This window comes from Monodelphis domestica, chromosome 8 (genome assembly GCF_027887165.1).
Source record: "Monodelphis domestica isolate mMonDom1 chromosome 8, mMonDom1.pri, whole genome shotgun sequence".
NCBI classification, from domain to species: domain Eukaryota; kingdom Metazoa; phylum Chordata; class Mammalia; order Didelphimorphia; family Didelphidae; genus Monodelphis; species Monodelphis domestica.
The window spans coordinates 252,547,158-252,570,630 of NC_077234.1; the positions used below are offsets into that span (position 1 = coordinate 252,547,158).

At 35.7% G+C, this 23,473-nt stretch overlaps 1 protein-coding gene across 4 annotated transcripts in view; it reads right to left on the reverse strand.

The window, feature by feature from the left end:
• CADM2 (cell adhesion molecule 2) overlaps positions 1 to 23,473 on the reverse strand; it is a 1,288,026-nt gene that overhangs the window by 162,717 nt on the left and 1,101,836 nt on the right. For all 4 annotated transcript variants that reach the window (XM_056807166.1, XM_056807165.1, XM_056807167.1 and 1 more), the window contains one exon: positions 22,809 to 22,946. In XM_056807166.1, the coding sequence (XP_056663144.1) occupies positions 22,809 to 22,946 (138 nt within the window). The remainder of the gene's footprint in view (positions 1 to 22,808; positions 22,947 to 23,473) is intronic.

Below are 23,473 nucleotides of genomic sequence, written 5' to 3' on the forward strand. Positions count from 1 at the left end.
GGAGAGAGTCAAGGAAATTCTAGGTTATGTGTTTATGTCTATCAGTCCTTGAGATGATTTAATAAGTCTCCCTGGGGAGCTGGCAATAAAAAGGGGGCAGGGAGGAATCAACAATAAACACTTACTTGATAATATTATTTGGACATAGTCCTCTATATTAGATATAGATTTTTTGAAGATTTTTGAAAAAGGAAAGAATTAGCCAAGTCTATGAAATCTAAGGACTACTATGAAAGAAAATTAAGAAATAGGAAGGAGAAAAGAACACATCCCAGAGAAGATTAATTCTATTTGACTCTAAAGAAGGCATCGAGAATAGAGTACCCAAGAATCACAAATCATAAAGGTTCTTAAAGATGAAGTAATTTAATAAAGGTTATAACACCTAGTAAATGGTGGAACAGGCACTCACCTCAGGTATTCTGAATCCCAAATCCTTGCTACTATAGCCTATCATAGGAGCCTGTTGTTTTATTCTGCTCTTTGGGCACAGGCTAAACTTCTGAACTCTTAGTTATTTTGCAAATATGCTATATTATTAAATTATAAGATTGACAGGGTATAAAATGATTAAATTAATACTAATTAAAACAATTTATTTTGGCATGTGTATAAGCATATACCTTTATGTATAATTTTCAATGGATGAATTAAAATTTAGTAGAAAATAAACAGTATTTTCCAAATCATAATTCTTTTAACAACAAAAAGAGTCAGGTTTCTTAGATACATTTACACAACAGTGCTATAACTGGTATATAGCATACACACACATATATAGAATGTATATTTTTAGTTCAAATTTCTCTCCCTTTCTCTAGCCCTTCTCCCACCTATTGAGAAGGCAAGCAGTAGGAAATTCATTACAAATGGGAAGTCATCTGTGTGCATTATTGGTTTTGGGGTGAGTAATTTCTGCATGCAAAAGACAAATGAAGTTCTATACTTTCTCTTGAGGCAGCGTATTATACTTATGGATGTCTTCAATGGTTAGGACATTTTCCCTCAAAGAAAGATTGTCTGCAACTTCTACCCAATGTTCCATCTTTGCCTTCTACCTTGTGGTTCCACACAAAACATATCTAATCGCTCTACTACATGACAGTCTGCAGCTATCATGGCCCTAATGTCATCTTCTCCCCTTAAAATCTATAGAGTCCCCAATTCTGTCTGATAGACCTAATTTTCATTAAATTAATTTTTAATTAACCTTTTTTCTGCCTCCTACCACTCCTACACCTGAGAGGAGGAAACTTTGCAATAAGTGTACATATTCAAGTAAAATAAATTTCTACTTTAGTTAACATGCATTTCTTCATTTTATAGATTTAGTTCATCACCTTTTAAATCAGGAGGAGGGTAGCAATCTTGATTAGTAGTCTCTTAGAATCATCATTAGCCATTGTACTGATCAATAAGTCCATAACATGGATATAATTAAAGTATTCAACTAATCCTTTTATGACATGATCTTTAGACCTTTAGCTGTCATAATCAGCCTTCTATAAATACTCTCCGGCTAATCGATGTTCACACTGAAAACAAGCAACCCAAACTAAAAGCAATACAGTAGATAGCATCTGACCAAGGCAGACAGAGCATGGTGGGTCCATCAGTTCCTTTGTCTTGGTCACTGTGCTTCGCTTAATGTAGACCCATGTTACATTAGTCTTATTTTGTGTTTGTTTGTTGACTGGGCAGACTGCAATGAAAGGAGTGGAAATAGAATAGATTTGGGTTAAAATCTGAATCTGTCTCTACTACTAATTACATGTACGATGCTGAGCAAGGCACACAATCTCTCTAAGCCTCAGTTTCCTCTGTTCAGATGGTGAGAAAGGACGATCCCTGAGTTGTGAATGTAAACTATGATCCTTTAAGTCCTATTATTGAGTGTGCAGTACATGAAAGCACCCAAATCTTTCACAAATGCAGTCTAGTCTAACTAAGTCTCCACGATCTTATCACCAAACTGATTGTTAATCCCAAAAATAAGTCATTCGGTGATTCCAACTAAATTTCACCTTCTATGAGATCCAGCACATCCTAGTTGGTCAACAATGCCTCCAAGTTTTAGGTCCTCCACCAATGAGAGACGCCTAAGACCTGCGTCTTTGTCTGAGCCATTGATTCAAACATTAAATGGCATCCCCTCGAGATCAGCTTCCATTCCTATGGACATGGAATTATGGGTGACTATTGGATCTAGCCTTGTCATCAGGGATGAGGGGAGCAAACCAGCGCCCAGCCCAGAGCACTCCATCACGTCTGCAAGAATAGCACAGGAGACTTTGCAAATATTTTTCTCCAGGCGTGATAAACTCTGAAAGAAGGAAAGCGGTTGAGTTTGGCGAGTCAGACTGGTTTCTCCCAATGTTCCTTCCTTTTTCAGAGGTCGGATGACTATAATTTAATAATATTCTGTAGTTTTGTCAGGAATTAAAGAGACTCTGACTGAGCTCTGTTTCGAGGCCCCGTCGTCTGTCTTCTTCCACTATCTGAATATGTGCTCTTCATATGCCATCACCCACATCTAAGAGTTCCTATAACTGTGATGGAAAAGGATGAGGTAAGTGGAGCTGCCACAGGACATCCAATCACGTCCTATCCTGCTCTCCGTGTCGACCCACATCTCGAGCTACATAGTCTGACATTTCTTCCCTCTTTGATGCCGTTGAATATGCCCCCAATATCTGTTTTAACTAAACTAAACCCGACCTAAATTAAAACACCGACTGAGTCCGGACAGAAGAGGAATGCGGACTTTACAGCTTTAGCCTTGGGCCCTACACATTCCCACAGATGATTGTCTTTCCACAGAAAATACATTCCAGGCAATGGGAGATTCATCCTTTAAATGCCGAAACATTTTACATTTCAACTATTTTTATAGGAAAAAATGTAAAAATCTATTACACACATCCTTGCCTTACTGAAACATACTGTATTAAATCTAGGTAGATTGTTTGATTTGATGCCTTGGGGTCGACACTATGAACATCAATTACTGTACGGGATGGAAGGGGGAGTTGTATGTGTGAAGATAGATACAGAGAGGGCGAAGCACACATTTGAGAACTCTGGCCCAGAAGGCTAGAGAATCAACTTTATTTAAAGAAGTCCCTGATCTCAGCTTACTTTGTTTGGTTCCAGTAATTTGATATTTTTAAAAGAGGGAAGTGGGGCAAAGGAAGATAGAAAAGTCATAATGAAGATGTTGTGTGAACCCATAGATTGTAAGCTAACAATGACGATGTGCATTTAAATCATACTTTCAGTTTTAAAAATGTTTGCATTACCATCTTTATTTTATAGACTAAAAAAATGAGGGTTAAAATTAAGTGACATACCCATAGGATCAACATTTTTGTCAGAAAGAAGACTTTTTCAGTCTAAAGAAGTTGGTCTTTCCACAATACCATCTTGGTTCCCTCTGACTTTTTTTTTTTTTACAGAATGATTATTGAGGGGGTAGCTGGGTAGCTCAGTGGATTGAGAGACTCCCATTACTTAGCCCTTACCACTCTTCTGCCTTGGAACCAATACACAGTATTGATCAATGTTATATCCCTATGCGTGTAGGCAATAATTCAATCCACTAACAATGCTCTGAATCGCCAAATGGGTAGATGATTTTGATATAAAAATGAATTCTAAACAAATAAGAAGTGCAAGGAAGAAATTACTTTTGTTTTTGGATAGGGTAAGAATTAAACAAATGACAGGATCACAGAGAATAAAATGAACCATTTGCATGGAATGAAATTTAAAAGACGTATGAAGAAAAAGAGTGAAATTAAAATTAGAAGAGAAGCAGGTAAATGGGGAAAATCTGCTTTAAGTTTCTCTGATAGAAGCCTCATTTATAAAAAACCATATATGGAAATTACTAAAATGAAATTGATAAGATAATTTTTAGAGGAATAAATATATATTATCACAAATCACTTGAAAGAATCTGTAAATCACTAATTAGAGACAAATCAAAACAATTCTGAAACACCACATTGCTAACATTGACCAAAAAAAAAAGGAAAATAATGCATACTACAAAATCTCTGGTAAAATGGGTACATTAATACTCTGCAGATAAAGCTGTGAATTAGTCTAGCCATTCTGGAAAATAATTAGGAAGTATGCCTCATAATTTACCTTCCAGTACTTTTGACCTAGCAAAACTACTACTAAGAACATACACCAAAGAAATCAAAGAAGGAGGAAATGGACCCATTTGAAGAGTATTTAAAGCAGCTAGCTTATTTTGTATTGACAAAATCTTGGAACGTAAAGGAATGCCCATCAATTGGGCAATGGCTAAACTGATTGTAAGGTATATGAATGTGAAAAAATACTATTGTGTTATATAAATTGATATAGGGAATAGTTTTAGAGAAACTTGGAAAGATGTGAAAACTGATGAAGGGAGCAGAAAAACAATATATATGGTAACAACAACTTGAAAACCAACAAGTTTGAAAGATTTAAGAACTTTGATCTATACAATGACAAACCATGATTGCAGCCAACTCACCATGAAACCTGCTATTCACCTCCTGATAGAGAGATTATTGGCCCCAGGGTAAAGACGGAGCACATTTGTTTCTTGGATCGTATCCATTGCAGGGATTTGGGATTTGTGTTTGGTTTTATATATATATATATATATATATATAAAATTCCAAAAAAATAAAATCCTCTGGATAGTATAATTCTTGGCTGAATTCTCAAGAGTACATAGAGAAGTATATTTGCAGAATAGAGTTTGTATTCTATCAGTATATGAAAGATAAGGAGCTTCTGATGTGTTTAACTACTAGATCTTGTCTTTCCAGGTTTTCAGTAGAGGCTACATTTCTGCAAATCGCATTAATGTCATACAGTTTTCATATTCTCTATAATTGGCATTTATCATTAATTTCAGGTTTCTTAAGGACAACCCTTCTATAATTTCCCAATTCCCATCACAAAACCCTTCTAGTTCCATACACAAAGTAGCTCGATATTCAGCGCTCCTTAGTTGGTATATTGCTGGTTGAGTATCGATGGATGTTGAGCATAAAGGCTTTTGGATTCCATTCTTAAATCACAGTTATTTTATAGGCTTTGACCAAAGTCATGCTAGCTCCGTCTGAGTCACTGCTTTCCCTTTCGTCCCCAGGAACAATTTGATTTTAAAATTCAAAAACCTCTTTCTCCAAGGCTGTAAAATGGGATTGGGTCTTCCTTCTTTTTTCTAGATATAAAAACTGGCAGAGTTGGGAGCTATTCCTTATTTATCTATAAACAAGTCATTGATAACATAATAAAATTGGCTAGGCAGCTGCCATCTTGCGGGGTAGCATGTGCTGTTGTGCATTTCCAATGCAGGGAAGAAGAGGGCCTTTTGGCATCCTCCTGAGATCCACTTCTTCCTGTGATGAAGTGGTAAAGGAGGATTTGAGGTCTGTGACGGTCCTCCCTAAGTGACTGTTCTTCAATCACAGATGTCCTGGAGAAGGACTGAGTGATGACATCCAAATGGATATAGATTGGCTTGTATAACAGGAAATCATCCTTTTTTTGGCTGACCCAGCTCTCCTGACTGCTAATTTTGCTCATGCCTCTGCTCTCTCTCTCTCTCTCTCTCTCTCTCTCTCTCTGTCTCTTTCTCTGTCTCTCTGTCTCTCTCTGTTTCTCTGTCTCTCTCTCTCCCTCTCTCTCTCCCTCTTCCTCTTCTTCTCTCTCTCATCCTCTTTCTCTCTCTGTCTCTCTCTTTCCCTCTCTCTCTCTCTCTCTTCCTCTCTCATCCTCTTTCTCTCTCTGTCTCTCTGTGTCTCTCTCTCTCTCTGTGTCTCTGTGTGTCTCTCTATTTCTCTCTCTCTCTGTCTCTCTCTCTCCCTCTTCCTCTTCCTCTCCCTCTCCCTCTCCCTCCCCCCCTCTCTCCCCTCTGTCTGTCTGTCTGTCTCTCTCTCTGCCTCTGTCTCTCTCTCTCTCTGTCTCTCTCTGTCTATCTCTGTCTCTCTCTCTCTGCCCCAGCTTGGCTGCCTTGTTCAATTTTTGTAGCCTCAATTCAGACTGTGAGTGAGTACAATGGCTGGTTAGGTTTTCTTTTCCTTTTCTTTCTATTATTATTATAATACATTTTATTTTGTCTAAATGACATGCCAATACAATTTTTAATAATAATTTTTTCATTAATGTTACCTTTCTCCCCCCCCCCCCAATTCTCTAATCAGTAGTGATCTGGGGCATTTTTTTTAAATATGACTAAGGGTATTTTTAATTTCTTCATCTGAGAATTGCTTGTTCATATTCTTTTTCCATGTGTCAGCTGAGAAATGCCTCATATTCTTATAATTTTAACTCACTTTTCCATATTTTTAAGAAAGTAAATCTTTGTCAGAGAGACTTGCTATAAAGATTTTCCTCCAGTTTAATGTTTCCTTTTAAATCTTGGTTGCTTTGATTTTGTTTGTGCAGAAACTTTTAAATTTATTGTAGTCAAAGTTATTTTATATTTCCTAATGTTCTTGATGTATTGTTTGACCTATTTGTACTTCCTTTATCCATTGGTCTGAGAGGTAAAACATTTTATGCTCCGCTTATTCGTTAGAATACTACCCTTTACTTTTAAACCATGTATCATTTTTACTTTATCTTGGCTTATGGTATGAGGTACTATCCTATGCCTAGTTGTTGCCATTCTATTTTTCAGTTTTCCCAGCAGTTTTTACCAAGTAGTGAATTCTTCTTCCAAAAGTTTAGAACTGGGAGTTTCTCAAACAGCATAGTGTTTGCTATGCTACTATGGCCATTTACCATTATGTGTTCAGCTTCCTCTCTACTTATTATTCAGTACCAGATTGTTTTGATGATTGCTGCTTTATGATTTATGATATAGATCTGGGACAGCTAAGCTACCTTCCATCATATTTTTAAAAATTAATTCCCTTGATATTCTCGGTCTTTTGTTCTTCTAGGTGGATTTTGTTGTTCCTTTTTCGAGCTCTATGATATAATTTTTGGATGATATGATCAGTATGGTACTGAATAAATTAATTAATTTAGGAAGGATTGCAATTTTTATATCAGCTTGGCCTATTTATTGGCAATTAATGTTTTCCCTGTTGTTTAGATCTGATTTTATTTTTGTGAAAAAGTCCCCGCCCCCCCCCAGGTTTACCTTGGCAAATAGATTCAAAGGCATCTTACATTGTCTACAGTTGTTTTAAAAGGGATTTCTCTTTCCATCTTATGCTATTGGGTTTTATTGGTAGCATAGAGAAATGCTGATGATTTTCATGGATTTATTTTATATCCTGAAATTTTGCTAAAGTTGTTAATTATTTTGGTTAGTTTTTCATCGATTCTCTAGAATTTCTTAGGTATACCTTGTCATCTGCAAAGAGTGATACCTTTATTGACTTTTCTGATTCTATTTTTCTTCTATTATTGCTATAGCTAACATTTCTAGCAAAATGCTAAATAGTAATATATATTAATAATGGGCATCCTTGTTTCATTCCTGATCTTATTGTGAAGGTTTCTAGCTTATCTGCCTTACAGATAAAATTTTCTCATGATTTTAGATAGATGGTATTCATCACTTTAAGGAATACTCTATTTATTCCAATGTTCTTTGGTATTTTTAAAAGGGAATGCATGCTATACTTAGTCAAAATATTTTTTGTATCTATTGCAATAATTATAGTTTATCTTAGTTTTTTTATTGATATATGTTGATGGTTTTCTTAATATTCATCCCTGAATTCCTGATATAAAACCTATCTGACCATAGTGTATGATCCTTGTGATATATTGCTGTAATCTTCTTACTTTTTAAAACATCTCCTTGCATTTTGTTGAAATTTTATGCACTAATATTCATTAGGGATATTTTTATATAGTTTTTCCTCTATTTTGGTTCTTTATGATTTAAGTATTAATGCACCACTTGTGTCACAAAAGGAATTAGGTAGAGTTTATTCTTCAGCTATTTTCCTGAATAGTTTATATAGTATTTTAATTAATTTTTCTTTAAGTATTTGGTAGAATTCACTTGTGAATTAATCTGGCCTCAGGCCTCTCTTCTTAGAGAATCCATTGATGGATTGTTCAATTTCTTTTTCTGAAATATTATAGTTTAAGTATTCTATTTCCTTTTCTGTTCATCTGGGCAATTTATAGTTCTTTAAATATTCATCTCTTTCACTTAGATTATCGGATTTATTGGCATATAATTGGGCACAATAACTCCTAATTGTTTTAATTCCCTCTTCATTGTTGTAATCTCACCCTTTTCATTTTTAATACTGGTGATTTGGTTTTCTGTCTTTTTGGTCAAATTAATCAATGGTTTATCTATTTTATTGATTTTTTTACATAAAACCAACTTCTTGTCTTATTTATTAATTCAATAATTTTCTTGCTTTTGATTTGATTAATATCCCTGTGGTTTTTCAGTATTTCTAATTTGGTATTTATTCAGGGGGGGTTAATTTGTTCTTTTTCTAGTTTTTTTAGTTGTATACCTACTTTATTTATCTCCTTTTTCACTGTCTTCTTGCTTTAAGCATTTAGGGATATAAAATTTCCCGTAAATATAGCTTTAACTGCATCCCCAAAATTTTGGTGTGGTGTATCCTTGCCATTCTCTTCAGTGAAATTGTTGTTGGTTTCTATGATTTGTTCTTTGACTCACTCATTTAAAAAAAAAAATAAGGTTATTTAGTTTCCTATTAATTTTAATATTTTTCTTGATTCATTTTTTTCAGTATAATTTTAATAGCCTTATGTTCTGACTAGGATGCACTTAATATTTGTTATTTTATTAAATTTGTTTGTGAGATGATCCAAAATATTTCTGAGGGACTTGAGAGAAAGAATGCTATCTACATCCAGAGAAAGAACTGTGGGAGAAGAAACAGAAGAAAAATAACTGCTTGATAACATGAATCAAAGGGGATATGATTGGGGATGTAGATCACTCTAGTGCAAATATCAACAATATGGAAATAGGTCTTGATCAGTGTAAAACCCAGTAAAAACCAGTGTAAAACCCAGTGGAATTATACATTGGTTATGGGAGGGGTGTGGGAGAAGGGGAGGGAAAGAACATGAATCATGTAATCATGGAAAATTTTTCTTAATTGACCAATAAAATAAAATTTATAAAGGAGTTTCCTTTTATAGAGGGGGAAATAAATTTGTATGTGAGGCTTTTATATTATATTAGAGGATCATTTTTTGAAGGTGTCATGTATTGCTGAGGAAAAGGATACATTCCTTTATTTTCCCATTCAGTTTTCTCCTGAGGTCTATCAAATCTAACTTTTCTAAAATTCTATTCACCTCCTTGTTTTTTTTTGGTTGTTTTTCTGTTTTATTTTATTTATCTAGTTATAAGAAGGGTTGTTGTGAGGATGAAGTGAGATGATCATTGTAAAGTATCTAACATGGTACCTAGCACATAAAGATGCTATATAAGTGTCAGTTAACATTTTGTTTGCTACCCTTGAATAGCCTTCCATGGGACATTTTAATTTAAACAATTAAATATATCTACAAAATAATGTGCTGTACTCAAACATTGTATTTGTTCATAAAAATTGGTTAGATCATCATTTTGATAATTTTCATTGAGACTCTCCCTACATATCTAGTTACTAACATGGCAGCTCTCATTCATGATTCCACTGATACCTCAAATTTTTATGTTTAAAATAGACCTTGTTATCTTTCTCTCAAATTTATTTACTCTTCTGCCTTCACTGTTGTTGTCAGTGGCATCACTGATACGCATGTTCAAAACCTTGCTAGGGTCATGCAGTGGACAAGAGTGCTGGACTTGGAGTCTGGAAGACATAAATTCAAATCTCATCTCAGACATTTACTAGCTGCGCAACCCTTAGAAAATCACTTAACCTTTCCCAGCCTTAATTTCCTTCTATATTATTACCTCATAATGTAGAGGTGACCGAGTTCTTGAAATCTATGCCAGGGTATTTTATTCCCTCTCTGGTTCTGCCAGTCAGAAAAAGCTTTGCCTATGTCTTGGTCACAGACGTGTGGCCCCATTAGTAGATGGAATCTGTATTCCAAGGAACACTGTCTAATGCATGGTTTGGCTTATCCTATGGTGGAATTGTTTTTAGTCATGGCAAGCCATGAAACAAAGAAAAATAGAAAATGGCGCCCAGGCACTTGTTGTTTCTCTATTGATGAGGGTAGAACAACAACACAGAAAGAACCTTCCAGAACACTTGCTAACTTTGATCTCTTAGTATTCTGAGTGGGAAATCTGGGTTCTGTGACTGGTGGGTAGACATTTTTAGAGGAGGTAAATCGTGGCAGTCATGAAAGTACTGCTATGGAGACAACTAGAAAAAAGGAGAAGAAAGTTGTAGCTAACTGGCTCATAGTTACTCCTTGGGGGAAAAAGAAAGAATGTGAAGGAACTATCTAAAGGCAACAAGAAATAGCTTTCGTTATATATTGGGTCATTGGGAACATCACTGAAGATAAGCATTTTTGAAAGTTTTATTTTGACCTAGGTCTCACTCAAGTCAATTCCTTGGCTGTTTACTTTTGGTAATGGGAGAAATAGTTCATTCAGTCATTAATGAGAGGAGGGCCAGGTAGGTAGCACAATGGGCGGGATGGCAGACCTAGAGTTGGAGGACCTAGGTATAAATCTAGCCTCAGACCCTTCCTAGCTATATGACCCCGGACAAGTCATTTAACCCTGATTGCCTAGCTCTTGCCATTCTTTTGTCTTAGAATGAATTCCAAGACAGAACTTAAAGGTTCAAAACAAATTTCATGAAAGAAAATTTCCTTAGCATAGCAGCAACCACCTAGAATTTATTCAATTGAGAAAAGTTATTTTAACTTAAGTTGCCCATCATACAATACCAGCCAAGAATCAGAGAAAGCTCCTCGTTATAGGGGAGAGTGTGCATGTGTGTATGCCATCAACTAGAAAGTGATGTCAATTAGCTCAGCCTCTGGTCACCTGAGCCAACCAATAAAGAGGGTCCAAACATTTTTAAAAGAAAAACTGGCCTAAATTGCATGGACATAAAAGTTAAGATAATGCTAATGTTGCACCAATACCATAAAATGGTATGTATGTATGTATGTATGTATGTATGCACTGAAAATAATTATAGTGTATTTAACCAATATTAATGCTAGAGGAAGAAGAGAAATTATATGAATAACTTGGTGTGATTCTCCAAATTAAATCAACATACACTGGTGTTTGGTAACTGATATAGGAATGTGGGAAGAGTTGAAGATGGTAAAAAATATGTGAGGATACATGGTGCAGGGGGGAAAGGTATGAGAAAGTAAAAAAGACTTCTATAGACTAAACAGAAACTTTTCTTTTTCCTTTATGACATCAACATTTTCTTTTAGAAGAGAATTAATAATAGGTATGAGGCAAGGCAGGTCTCAATAACATTTCAGAAAAAATAATAATGAGATACATTAAATTGTAACAGACAGGAAAGGACTTGTTGTTGATTTAGGAGTTATTCCTGAATCTCTGGTCTGTGGACAGCCAGACCACTGACTTGTTAGGGCAAAATCGGAGTTAATAAAAAGCAAGAAGCAAGAATAATAATGATAAAAAAGAGTATAATTGAAACAGCAAAATTCTGAACCATTTAAACAAGGACTAAGCAGTGATATAAGGGGAGAGGGCATCAGAAAAAGAATCAACACTGATAACAAGAAATATACGCAGATATTTTAGAGGCTATAAATCATCAAAACAAGAATACCAAAAGTGAACAGAAGTCATAGTAGTCAGCAGACACTTGATTTAAAAAGCCAAGGAGAGAAATGGTGACCCAAAGCTATGCAATGCATTTGTAAAATCATGTGATGAAGGATTATGAAAGATTTTTGAGCAGTATAAAAAAGCATTGGGAGATTAAAAAGATTGTTGAATGAAATTATAAAAAATGATTTACCTAAGCAAAGACATACCAAGGACATTAAAGGATGAAAATGGAAGGAAGATAAAGAAAAATTTAAATATCACTAAAGATTACTATAATTAACTATGAAGAATAATGGAAGTATTGTACTTGGATGCTAACATCATAGTCCCAGCACTGTCTTCAAGAGGACAAATGGGAGCAAAATGTCTCAGATTAAACAACTATTCTAGCAAGGAAAAAATAAGAGAACACCAGACAGAGTAATTAATAAAGAAAATATTAAGGAGAAAGGGCAACATATGCATTTTTATAGACCAGTTTACAAAATGGGAGGGTCAGAAAAGTAGGCAAGAGGTTATGTCAGAAAACGTTGGCCCCAGGTGCAGAATAGGTAAACCAGGGAATCCTAGAGCCCATAACTGTGTATGTAGGGAGATGGAGATGGTAGAACAAGGTCTAGTCAAGGACACCTGGAATTTTCAGCCACAACTATGATTCCAGAGCAAAATCTGGCACCCTTTGGGGTTCAGACTAGGAAGATAGTGATCAGGTCACTCCCTGACTTACTGGCCCAGTTGTTAATCTGATCTCTATGAAGAACACCATGCTTAGAATGTAGAGGAAGAAGTGATGAGAACTTCAATAGTGGGAGTCAAGATCAAACCTTGCCCCACTATTTATTTTAGAAGAGTGTAGAGTTCCATTTCAAGAAGCAAGGCTAGACAGCAGTGCAATGACCCAGGACAATTCTGAGGGACTTAGAAGAAAGAACACTCTCCACATCCAGAGAAAGAACTGTGGGAGTAGAAACTCAGAAGAAAAACAACTGCTTGATCACATGGTATGATTGGGAATGTAGACTCTAAATGATCACTCGATTGCAAATATCAATAATATGGATGTAGGTTTGGAACAATGATAATTGCTCATTGGCTACAGGAGGGGGAAGGAAGGAGGTAAGAGAAAGTACATGAATCGTGTAACCATGGAAAATATTCTTCACTAATTAAATAAATAATTTTTAAAATGTAAAAAAAAAAGCAAGGTGAGAAAAAGAAAAAATATCAATGAAAAAAATATGAATGTTCTCTTCAGATTTTTGGGTTCTTGGACAGAACTGTAATTTCTTGAGGAGGCTCTAATCATGATGTTCACTCCTAACTCAACTCATTCTCGATATTCCGTTTTTCTATCCACAGTTGATTTGTCCCCACACAAGTACCCTTTGTTCTTCCCCCTCATTTTGAAATCTCCCTTTCTAAATGTAGTTCCTTAGGTGTAGGGATAATCTTTTTAAAATTGTACCTTTATCGCTTAGCATAATGCCTGGCACACAGTAAATGTTTAATAAATGCTCTGGCTTTCTATTCAGCTAGTCATAAACCTAAAAGAAAGGACTAACTCCACAAAATTTCCAACCAAACCCAGCTGATTGAACCAGCCCCAAACAACACATACTGTCATTAGCAAATGAGTACTAGACAAAAGAACTGAAAAAGTAAAAGCAGCTTAATTTAGGACATGGAAAGCCTTATTCACATAATAGACTCCTTGAAAATTAAATTTGACCAAACAAAAAACCAGAGTTCACCTTTCAAATATTTTCCTTTGTACTGACTCTCTACCTGGAATGTCTTCTTCTAGTCACCCTCCATTTCTTAGCATACCTGACTCCCTTCAAGATTTAGCTAACATCCCCTTTCTTCAGAAGGGTTTCCCCAGGCTAACATCCTTGCCTCTATTGCTGATGACTTCCCAGGGAAGGGCATATAGTCAAAATGAACTGAATTCATATTCATGCTTGTACACTTACAATCTGTGTGTCCTTAGGTAAATCACTGTCTAACTCAGTTTTTTCATCTAAAAATGATAATAACAGTATTTACCTTACAGAGTTGTTGTGGGAACCAAATGAGGTAATATCTGTAAAAACTTTAGCAGAGCCTGGCATATACTAGCATTTAATAATTGCTTATTTCTTCTTCTTTGTTCTCCTCCTCCTCCTCCTCCTCCTCCTCCTCCTCCTCCTCCTCCTCCTCCTCCTCCTCCTCCTCCTTATTCTCTCTGTCTCCATCTCTCTGTCTCTGTCTCTCCTTCTTTCTTTCTCTCCATATTTTCTTCCCTTTCTTCATCTCCCCTGCCCTTCCTTCCCTCCTTCCTTTGATCCTGAGATTTCATTCACACTGTATATATCTTGCATGTACACAGCAATTTCTATGTTGTATGTCTCTGTCACTGAGACTTTGATTTTTAAAGGCATAGAAAGATAGGAAAAAGACTGAAATGATCTTCAGGGATTTTATGTTTGTGTTTTTCTCAAACCAAAGCAACATTTTCTTTAATATATTCAGGATTGTCTCCTTTTAAAAGAAAAGTGTAAATGTAGGAGAAATAGTTATTTGTTATAATAACTTAAGGTAGCAAATTAAATATTCCTTAAAATTTGAAAATATTTTAGAAAAAATATTTAAAGAGTCTGAAGGAAATTCAAATCTATGTCAGGAAATTGGATATTGAAAGAATGGTACCCTAGGAAGAAAGGCAAATAAATTGCAGAAGGTATTCCATTTGGTTTTACCATAGACATAGGAGCTGGTTTATTTCAGGAGAAAGCCTGGAGCCTGACAATAGTAAGAGAGTCATGCCAGTATTTCCATAGAGTCTACTCTTCTCCTATTGTTCCTCCTTATCACCTTGGAAATAGTAGTAAGGTTAAAGCAAAACTGAAGAAAACATTTCTAGGAACTTTGAACACTTACTAGTATGATGTTAAAGCAGAACCAGTGAGCATTTCCCTCATTTATTTTCAAATGGTTACCATGAGTTCAGGGTAGAAAACACATTGTTTCAAAATGAATAGAATTCTAGCTTTGAAGACAGGAATACCTTTGCATGTCTTGTCTTAGGCACAGATTGTGGGGAGACCCTTGGGGTGTCGCTTAGCTCCTCATGGCAAGCCATGATTCTCTAAGACTCTAAAAGATTCAGAGAAGGAGCCAACTAGAATTAAATGGAATTGTCTCAATTAGTCATTCCATTTACCAATGAGATCACAGTTTTAGTCCTCATTCCCATTTAGGAAGAAGTTTCAACAACAACAACAACAAGCAAACAGAGATTAAATGACTTTCCCAGACAGCTACTAATTCTGGGCTTAGAGTTCTAATCACTGTATCAATAGGAGAGGCTATATTATACAAGAGAGTCCATTTGAAGGAAGAGTACAATTTATTATGGAGGACTTACCAATATTCTGAAGTGACATCCCATGAGATTTTTGGATATTCTTAAAGGCCACAAGATGTTGTTAAGGATACTAAGCCTCAGACACAGTGAAAGGACCCAGATATGATAGACAAAAGTCTACCTACTTAAGTGTGTTGGAGGGTTAATTTTACTGGTGGGAGTTTGATGAAAGATGCAGAGATCAGTTTGGTAAGTGAATAACACTTATTTATTACAGAAGAGAAGTTTGGAAAGGAGTAGGAGGAAAGAAATGAAAGATTTTCATGTATCCATGCCTAAATCCCAACCCTATACTAAAGCTCTAAGAAAACCCTAAATCTAAGAATCTTCTTGCCTGACAAAGCAGGCCTAACTTACACTCTCTAACTACTATTAAATTCATTATCTTTCTACCCAACTAATAAGACTTTATCTCCTCCAACCTCCTAAATCCAGTATCTGAAATCAAATTGTCACAAGTCCACTGTCAGATCCTCTTGACAGAGCGACTGCTACAGCAACCCCAGAACTCTTGCTTGCTGAGAAGCCAGAAAAATGAAGTGTCTGCTCACTGAAACTTCTTTATAAAAGCTGCTCTTAAAGAGACAGTGTAAGATTAAGAAAACGTCTGCTCTTACAGAGAGAGTGAGATTAATGAACTCCCTCTAACTTGGAAACTCTGCTCTTCACGAGACAGAGTGGAATGAAGACAAAACCTTTTAACAAGCACCATCTGGAAAAGGACACTTTGAAGAAGGTTTTTGAGGGTAGGATGAATGGCAAACTCCAGGACTGCCTGGAATGTACCATATTCCCGAAAACCTGACAGGTAAGATGAACTTGACTATCTGGCTTGACAGATGGACAGTAGCAGAGATCAAGCCTGGAATTCGGGGGATTGAGGGAAGGCAACAAACTCTGGAGTGGTGAACTAACCAAACAGATATCCAAAGTTTGGACGTTTTTTTCATTGTGGAACATGGGATCATCTAGTTCAGAAATGTTAGTTCTTGGCTCAAGACAGGAAAGGGAGATTGTGGAGAGGTAGCAGAATTAACAGCATTGAGAGAATCTAGTCTTCCAAAGAGGATATTGCTTTCTTTTCTTTGAGGAATAATAAAAAACTAAACAAATATTGAATCAGAAAAACTTAAAAATATTCAGAACTTCCAGTAAGAGTTACTTCATTCTTTGGTAATGGGTGTGAGAATGTAAGAATGACATTTAGAAATGAGATACTTTCAGATACTGGACAACTGGAGTCAAAATGGAAAGGAGAAGCATCCTGTGTATGTTTGATGAAGAAAAATGTGGTGGTGGGGGTGGGGAGTTGCGTGAAGGGCAAATAAAACTGCCAAACTCTAGCACAAGGACATGGCTTGATGTCCAGTGAGGAGCCCTCTAGGAAGGGGAAGTACTTTTTGGGTTCTAAAGAAGGGATAATGAAATATAGACTGAGCATATGTAATATCAACAACTGAGAAATTGTGGAAAGGATAGACATTGGTCATCAGTGACCAGATGGAAAGGACTGAGTGACATGGTAAGAGGGATGTACTTTAAGGATAATTTCAAGTAGTCCATATAAAAGAGTGACTGAGGAGAGATGTGGTAGAGACAGCCCAAGTTTGGCCCTGAAGGAATGGAGGAGGTTTTGGAGAATTATAATTAACTTCAGATATTGGAAAGGCTGTCAAGTGGAATAGGTATTAGACTTGTTCTACTTAGTCTCAGAAGGCAGAATGAGGGGTGATGGGTAGAATTTGAAAGAAGGAGAGCCATATTTGATGTAAAACTTCCTTACAATTAGAACTATACAAAAGTGGACTTGGCTGCCTTGGGAGGAAGTGGGTTGCCCTTCACTAGAAGTCTTCAAGTAAAATCAGTGTGACCCCTTGTCTGGAGGGGATTCTTGCTCAGATGTGGGCTAGAATACATTACTTCTGAAATTCTGTTTGACTGAGATTTTGTGATTCTGAGCTTGGTTTGGGAAAGACTATATATAAGAGAATGTATAGTTTTTCCCTATTAACACCCATCACACCACATAGAGTAGGAGCTATAATAAAAATCTTCAAATTCTATCTTTACCAAATTTATAACTAAATGGAAAATAATTCACAATTTTTGCCCCTTTTTAATCATGGAATTTTTATTATTCTGTTCTGTCACTCTCTCTCTATATATGTATATATTATATATGTTATCATTTATCCTATTGCCTGTATGTACCTACTTGCTGTTTTTATGATTAATATATACAAATACATAGATTTGAAAACAGTTTTGTTCTCATGAGCTTTTAAAATCTATCTTCATCAAAATGATCTATAATAAGCAGCAAAGGCGTATTAATTGCTACAAAATGAAGTGAACAGAACTAGAAGAACACTGTATACAATAACAGCAATAAAGTATGAAGATCAACAGTGAATGACTTCAATATTGTCACCAATGAAAAGACCCAGGACAACTCCAAGAAACTCATGATGAAAAGAGAAGGAACTGAGGGAATCTAAATGCAGATTGAAGCATGCTATTTTTCCATTTTATTTCCTCCAGGAATTTTTCTCTTGTGTAAGTGATATCTGTCTTCTTTCACCACATGATGAAAGTGGAATAAAGTATTGTATAATAACACATGTTCAACCTATATCATATTACCTGCCATCTTGAGGACGGGGGGGGGGGGGGGCGGGGGGGGAGAAGGATGGGGGAAGGGAGTGAACATGAATTACAAAGTGTCAGAAAATGATTATAGAACATTGTATCAATGTACAATTTGAAAAAAAATAAAAATTTAAGAAAAAAGAAAAATATAAGGCCTACATTAGTTTATAAATCAAATGTTTATAGAGCTAAATCTATTTGACAATGTAGACTAGTCTTTTCCAAAGGATATCCTTTAAAATATTTATTATCCATGGAAACGAATAAGATATAATGGGGAAAAATCCAATGCTACTGGCATTTTTTCTTTTTTATAAAATATGAAATTGTCTTTTTAGTTTTATTTTTCAATAGATATTAATATATTTATTATATTGGTAGGAATTATGCCTATTATTATACAATATTATATTATAATATATTGCTAGGAAAATAGATTTATATTGATTCATTTTGCCTTTTATCATTGAGGCATTCTTTACCCATAGATCCAGACTAGAGATTTCAAATCTCGTTAACACATTCCAATGACCAAAAATATTTGTGGCCAAATTAGTTTGGGAACTGATTATACCTGTCACCACTTAATAAATGATTATTGATTCATCCATTCACTGGAGAGTTAACATAAGGCCAGCGAGAATGATGTTATGGAAAAATAATGTGAAATGTCTAGTGGAACAAGTGGCATGATCATGAGGTGGGGTACAGATAAAAGGTCTGAAGAAAACAGTAAAATAATAAATATATACCCCAACCAACACACATACAATTTTACAGTTTACAAAGTACTTTCCAGGCAACAACCCTTTTCGATAGGAAGTAACTCAGCAGTTTAGGGGTAAATAATGACTATAGACTGTGAAGTGCTGTCACAATGTTATAACATTTAGTGAGGAGCTTATAGTCAAAATGAATGCGAAAATAAAGTGGACTACAAGGATTACGGAGTCTCTTGGACTGTCTCCATGTTTAGAAGAAGGTTAATAACCAAATCAACAGAAAAATAATCAGGTTTGTTTCAAACTTCCAAAGAGCAGAGAATGGAAAAGAAACTCTCCTAGTTTAGGAGGCATATTAACAGTGGAGAGATGGCCAAAGAAGGCGAATGGACATGGAGAAAGTCTTAATTCCACATTACAAGAGAATCATCAATTGATGGATCCGGGATTTTTATCCCAGAGAAAAGAAGCCTCCAAAGGATAAGAGACGCCTTTTTAAATACTTAAGACACGATAAGGAATAAGTATTAGATTTATTGGGTTTGGCACCAAAGTAAATACAGGTTGGAAGTTGCAAATAGACAGATTTGAGCTTAATGAGAGGGAAAACATTACAACAACCAGCTTGCCCATAAGGGAACTAGAGGAGGTAATAAATTCCTGCCTAAGGAGATAAGAAGTCCCCCATCAAGAGAGGTATTCATGATATAGGTACGTGACTATCTGTCAGGTATACTGAAGAAAGGATTCATGTAAAGGAGTTTATCTCCAGATTTGCAGGCATAGTGAGGGAAGGAAAGAATGAAGTTTTAAAAGCACTTTGCAATACTTCAAGCATTATTGTTGCTGTCTAATTATTTTTTAGTCTTATTAGAATCTTTTAACCCTATTTGGGGTTTTCTTGTCAAAAATTACAAGAATGGCTTGCCATTTCCTTTTCCAGGTCATTTTATAGATGAGGAAACTGAGGTAAACAGGATTGAGTGACTTGCTCAGGGTAACACAGCTATTAAGTGTCTGAGGCAAGATTTGAAATCCAGAAGAGAAGTCTTCCAGACCTGGCAGTCTGTCTACTGCACCACCTTTGTTTTGTTTTGTTTTTTAATTCAAATCCCTTAATTCATTTTAAAGGATCATTGGGCTGGGGGGGGGGGTCATAGGATAAGGGCATAGAATTCATATTGCTAGCAGCTCTCTGTGGTAGCAAAGGACTAGAAAAGGAGGGGATGTCTCTCAACTGGGGAACATTTAAGCAGGCGGTGGCATATGATGATGACAGAGTCCTAGTGAAATGTGAGAAACGGGTGGCAAAAATCATTACAAGACCTACCCCGAGTTACAAAGACGGAAAGGAGCAGAATCAAGAGAAAATGCTATGGAGCCACCGAAAGATTGTTTGACGAATAATGCTCTTAGGTCCAGCTCCAGAGAAAGAACCGGTGAACAGAAAAAGCAAGACGCCGCTCTACATTCTCACGCACACACAGGGACTAAAAGTCAGCTGTGCACATGGACGATATTTTATGTGGATACCAAGGCTTCATTAAGAACGGTTTTCCTCTCCAATACAATACTGCCCCCGGGCAACGGAAAGCATTTCTTCAAGTTTAATTGTCAAAATCTAACATTACCTCCAGAGCATCTATTGGCAAGAATAGAGAACTGCCATGAGAAGAAGGAGTTAACATGATAATAGAAAACTGTGGATTTAAAAAAATAAAGATTCCCATAAAAATTACTCCTGCTAATCGTTTCTGCTTTAAAATGATAGAAATCTTTAAAAATAACTATCATATACATGTAGGTGTAAATGTGTACATATATGTAAACCGATACCCACAGTTATTTCCTTAAAGTAGACCAAGATTCAGTAGATAAATTTTGTGGGCAAGATTCTGTCTTCTCTGTTCTGTGTGTAACGCATTATACTTTTTAAAACATGTTTTTAAATTCATTTTTATTTTTTTGATCCAACATGAAATAAAACGGGCATTTCTGTTACATAACAGAATATAAATAGCCAATCCAGGTAATGTGGTGAGCCTCCATTAAGTGCTGCTGGCTTTTCTTTTTAGATCTACAAGTTCCACTGTAGCTCTGGAAGTTGTTCTGCTTATGCTGCTTCATTGTAGCATGTCTCCTGTCTTCTCTGCTTTTAAAACAATACCTCCGCGAGGCTCTTTCCTTTTCATTCTTTTTTTTCTAGAATAGCACTGCAATTTAAGAGATACTCAAGGAAACTCGTCAAACCCTCTTTGCAGTACAGAAACATGATAACATCTTTCTGAATATTGACTGTAATCGCCAGTAACACGACTCCATGTTCTTTTACATCAAAGACCACGAGGGAGGGATTCACAGATTTTGTTGAGGTTTGGACCAAGAAGAAATGCAGGTACAAGGCTACAATTGCATCCAAGAGCTACAGACTAGACTAGAGAGATAAATTTATAAGGGCAAGTAATGAAGTCAAGGTTTTGGCTTTTTTAAAAGATGCTTTTCAAAGTAGAGCCGTTCATGACAATCCTGTTGGGATTTCTCTTCCTGTAGCTAACTCAGTGGTTTATTGACATTCAACTAGGACATAGCATTATTTCTGAAGAGTCTACATTCTGGCTGTCTTCTTTTTAATTTTAAATTCATTTATTTATTTGTTCATTTGTTCAGTTAAAATACCCAGTAAAATACTCTCTACCCTCCTCATTGGAGAAGGTATCATTCAACCAAATGATATAGGCACACATACAATTATGTTTTGTTTATTTCTATTCATCTTTCTCTGGAGGTAGACATACAGAAGACATTCTTCCAATAATATTTCTGTTATTGTATACAATGTTCTCTTGGTTCTGCTCATTTCATTCTTCATAACTTCATGTCGTTTTTCCATGTTTTTAATTGACCTATTTATCATTCCTTGCATCATTTCCATCACAATCAGATGCTGCACCTTGTTTAGTCATTCCCCAGTGGAAGGGCATCCCTTTAATTTCCATTTCTTTGCTAGAACCAAGAAATCTCCTATAAATATTTTAGAATATTTAGATTCATTTTATTTTCCCCTGATAATCTTAGGAAATAAACCTAATAGTGGAATTGCGGGGTCAAAAAGTATTGTCATGCACCTACCAAAATGCCTAAAAGGGTAAAAATGGACAAATGTTGCAAGGGATGTGCGAAATGGGGACACTAATACAACGTTGGTAGAATCTGATCCAATTGCTTTCAAGAATTATCTGGAATTGTGCTCCAAGAGTAATAAAAGCGTATATACATTTCACATTTGTTCTTATTCAAATGAGAGAAGCCCGAGAAGCCTCAGGATTCAGTGAAGGAGTTATCGGTCATATTTTACAGAAGTATTTAGTTTGTGTCTACATGTGTTTGGCTTAATAAAAGTCTGTATCAAAATTTTCACTGATCTTTTAAAAATGGAAATGAAAACTGGTATAAAACTAAAACGTTATAATGTTACATTAATTAAAAACATTTAATAAGGATAAAACCTAATGGGGAAGATTTCTTATTTGTCTTGCTTATCTTTACATTGGAAGAGCAGATCTGCTGACATTGATAATGAACACGTACTTGATGGTAGCTACTCAAATGTTCACCTTATATTTCCAGATATGTTAAGTCATAACAAACATAGTGCTAGAATTAGAAGGAAATGCACTTTTTTCACTTGTTTTAGGAAACAAAAATTGAACCTTTGCACAAACAAGTGCTTATAATGGGGTTTTAATGTATGTGTTACTTTAATGCCATAGTCTTTGAAATTTGGATTCTTTCCTGTCTCCCCATCTACCCTTAGGAACAACACAAAAAACAGTGCATGCTTGAACATTTTGGGCAAATGCCACAAGAAAATACATATTTAACATAAGTATATTTTAATCATCCTTTAAACTAAGGACAGTTCAGTTATACTTAATTCTTGTATTAAAGCATTCTATTGCATGTCGTTGGGGTATATGGTCGGCTTAAGCTATCCAGATCTTCACGGGTATGTGAAATTTCAATTTTCTGTCAAACGCCGAGCGTCTAATGGTCTTCTAAAAAAAGTAGCAAAGAGCAGTTCGGTGATCTATTGTACAACTTGTCATCAGACCAAATTGTGGGACTGGGCGGATTTAATTGAATATATGATTGACTCACCAAAAGGAAAATGTTAAAAATAAATTTAAAATGCAGTCTTTTAGCATTTCATTCCAAATTGTAACACGTTCCCTTGAACTGCAATGGCATTTCCTCTCCTTACCTTTAATCTCTTTATCATTCTTAAACCATCTGATATCAGCTGCAGGTTTACTTCCGGAAGTTTTGCAAGTCAGTTGCATCAAGTCTCCCTCCATAACTGGTGATGAAAATCCACTAATCTGAGGCTTCTCAGGAACACCTAACAAACAAGCAAACAACCTATTAAAGAAAAACATCTCTGCTATTGTCAATTCATTGCTGTGAGACTTGGACCAATGTTGACAGGAATAAAGCTAAACTAGGTCAGCTGCCGACAGTGCCAAAGAGTTTTATGTACCATAATTAGCTCTATATTTTATGAATGGGTAGCAGTCCAATCAAGAATAATAAAATGAGTGTCACCGAATATGCATAAACTAAATAGTTGATCTAAATCATTCTGGATTGTTATGAGGGTGGTTTTTTTTAACAATGTAAAAATATAATTTTATCTTAAATCCAATTCTGCCCGAAAAATGCTAATATGCTCAGTTCGAAGTAGTTATCATTATAAGTGGCATAAAGTAGCTAAGTTATGAATAGCTTTGTAAATTCAAGTCTTTTTTGTCTTAAATAAACCAAGGGGTATGTAGTAGAGTGGAGAGAGAGCACACTGGCTTTGGAGTCAGAGGATTTAGGCTCAAATTCGGACTTCTAGACAACTTACCAAACCCACCTAGGTTTCCT